The sequence below is a fragment of the Poromitra crassiceps genome (genome assembly GCF_964638095.1).
Source record: "Poromitra crassiceps genome assembly, chromosome: 30".
NCBI classification, from domain to species: Eukaryota; Metazoa; Chordata; class Actinopteri; order Beryciformes; family Melamphaidae; genus Poromitra; species Poromitra crassiceps.
In genome coordinates, this window is record NC_139652.1 from 3,502,340 (window position 1) to 3,504,839 (window position 2,500).

A 2,500-nucleotide genomic window follows, 5' to 3' on the forward strand; every position below is an offset into this window, starting at 1 on the left:
TGACACATTTCATTTGGTGCGTCCGGGTAGCGTAGCGGTAGATTCCCTGCCTACCAACACGAGGGGTCGCAGGTTCGCGTCCCCCTCCGACTCTGTCGGGCGTCCATACAGGCACGATGGGCTGTGTCTGCAGGTGGGAAGCCGGATTAAAGGAGAATTTCGTTTTTTTTTTACCTGGACCCCTCTCCTCACATTAATTATGATCTGACGACTCACCCAGTGTTCTCAGCAGCGTTTTTGTCCGTCCTAGGCGTTGTTTTGACATCAATAATGTCCAAGCCAGTCCTAAAATGGAGCTCCGTGGGGGCCAAGTGGCAGCGTGTATTTCCTCCAACTAAATAGACAGTTTTATTCCCGTTTTCTGATCCCTAAAGAACCAGCAGACTGCTATTGTCCCCCGGGCTCTTTACAGCGGTAAAGAGCGCCGAGCGGTAGTTGTTACAGGAATCCCAGGCATCCCATTTCCGCCTGTCGGGTCAGTGAGACTTTCCTGACGAGAGTTGTGTCTCACTGACCCGACAGGCGAAAATGGGATGCCTGTAACTACCGGTGAAAAGAGCCCGGGGGAGAATTGCAGTCTGATCGTTCCTTAGGGAACAGTTTATGACGATATGCGTCGAAAACGGGAATAAAACTGTCTATTTAGATGGAAGAAAAGCATGCTGCCACTTGGCCCCCACGGTGCTCCATTCTAGGACTGGCTTGGATAGTATCAAAACAACGCCTAGGACGACAAAAACGCTGCGGAGAGCACTGGGGGAGTCGTCAGATCATATTTAATGTGAGGAGAGGGGTCCAGGTTAAAAAAAAACGAAATTCTCCTTTAAGGGTATGTGTCCTGGTCGCTGCACTAGCGCCTCCTCTGGTCGGTTGGGGTGCGCCTGTTCGGGGCGGAAGGGAACTGGTGGGAATAGCGTGATCCTCCCACGTGCTACGTCCTGCCGGTGAACCCCCCTCGCTGTCAGGTGAAAAGGAGCGGCTGGCTACTGCGCATGTGTCGGAGGAAGCATGGTGCTAGTCTATGGCTCTCCCCAGGTCGGCAGAGGGTGGAGCAGCGAGCGGGGCAGCAGGGGGAAGAATTGGCCAAGTACAATTGGGGAGAAAAAGGAGGAAAACTCTGGGGATTTCTTTTTCTCTGGGATTCCGTTTTTTGGAAACAAATCTAAATCATTAATAGCCTATAATGATGAATAGTACCAAGATATTGCATAGGTGTACCAGACAGATCAATTGGAACATTGATTTCGGATATTGGCTCCTATCCATATTAGTTGCTTTTAATTATTTGCAGGAATTGTCCATGCAAATGAATGAAAAGTTGGGCATAATATTAACCAAAATGAGGGAACGATTTGTATGTTGCGCCTTCAAATTATTCAGAATGAAGGAACCCTCATAATGTCATCCAAACATTAGACAGAGCAATTAGACAGACAACTCCAAAGGTACAGTACTGTAGTTCTAATGTTTGTTAGAAGCTTGCTCGTCTCATCCCTCGCTGTTCGAAGGTGATGCCACTTCTGAAACAGATTCTTGTATTAAACTAACAAACTCTTTCAATCAGTAAAGTTGCTAAACTAGTAAACTTGTTAAAAACAAGCATAGAAGAGAAGAGAGGGAGGGGAAGAGAGCGGAGGGAGGAGGGAGGAGAGAGAAAGAGAGAGACAAGAACATATAGACACTCTAACTCAGGGGTGGTTGTGGGCCACATAGAGGAAAAATACAAGGAGTCAAACAATATTAAGCACGGCAGTGTGTGTGTGTGTGTGTGCGCGTGTGTGTACGTGTGTGTGTGTGTGTGTGCGTGTGTGTGCGTGCGTGCGTGCGTGCGTGCGTGTGTGTGTGCGTGCGTGTGTGTGCGTGCGTGCGTGAGTGCGTGCGTGCGTGCGTGCGTGTGCGTGTGTGTGTGTGTGTGTGTGTGTGTGTGTGTGTGTGTGTGTGTGTGTGTACGTGTGTGCGTGTGTGTGTGTGTGTGTAGCCATTGCAGTCTCTATCCCTGTGTGACTCTAAGCTGAAGGGGGGCACAGCCATCGTGGTCAGCTCTCTAGGCGGAGAGGCCGGCCTGGAGGAGCTGGACATCAGTGGGAACGCCATCGGAGACACCGGAGCCAAGATACTGGCTAAAGCCCTGCTGAGCAACACCAGACTAAAGTACACACACACACACACACACACACACACACACACACACACACACACACACACACACACACACACACACACACACACACACATAAAAACATGATGTAAACTTTTAGAATAAAATAGGCAACGCAGAAAATTACACAGCAAATTGTACAATAAACTCATCAAAAAAAGTTTGGAAATTTTTGTGCTCCTTTAGGTGAATATGTAAACAATAAATTAAAATAAAGTTTTCTTGCAACAAAGACTTTTTGTAGCATTGTATGGTAGAAGAATATTTCAGTGTTTTTTTTTCCACCTCCAAAAATAATCAAAACGTTTCAAATTCCACGACTAATTGTGTTGTTGTTTTGAT

The 2,500-nt window shown here is 47.4% G+C and overlaps 1 protein-coding gene across 1 annotated transcript in view; it reads left to right on the top strand.

Annotated features, from left to right (window-relative positions):
* Positions 1-2,500, top strand: part of carmil2 (capping protein regulator and myosin 1 linker 2) — a gene marked incomplete at its 5' end in the record, with an annotated part of 82,099 nt that overhangs the window by 34,769 nt on the left and 44,830 nt on the right. The window contains one exon of the mRNA XM_083663281.1: positions 1,979-2,151. Coding sequence (XP_083519407.1) covers positions 1,979-2,151 — 173 coding nt within the window. The remainder of the gene's footprint in view (positions 1-1,978; positions 2,152-2,500) is intronic.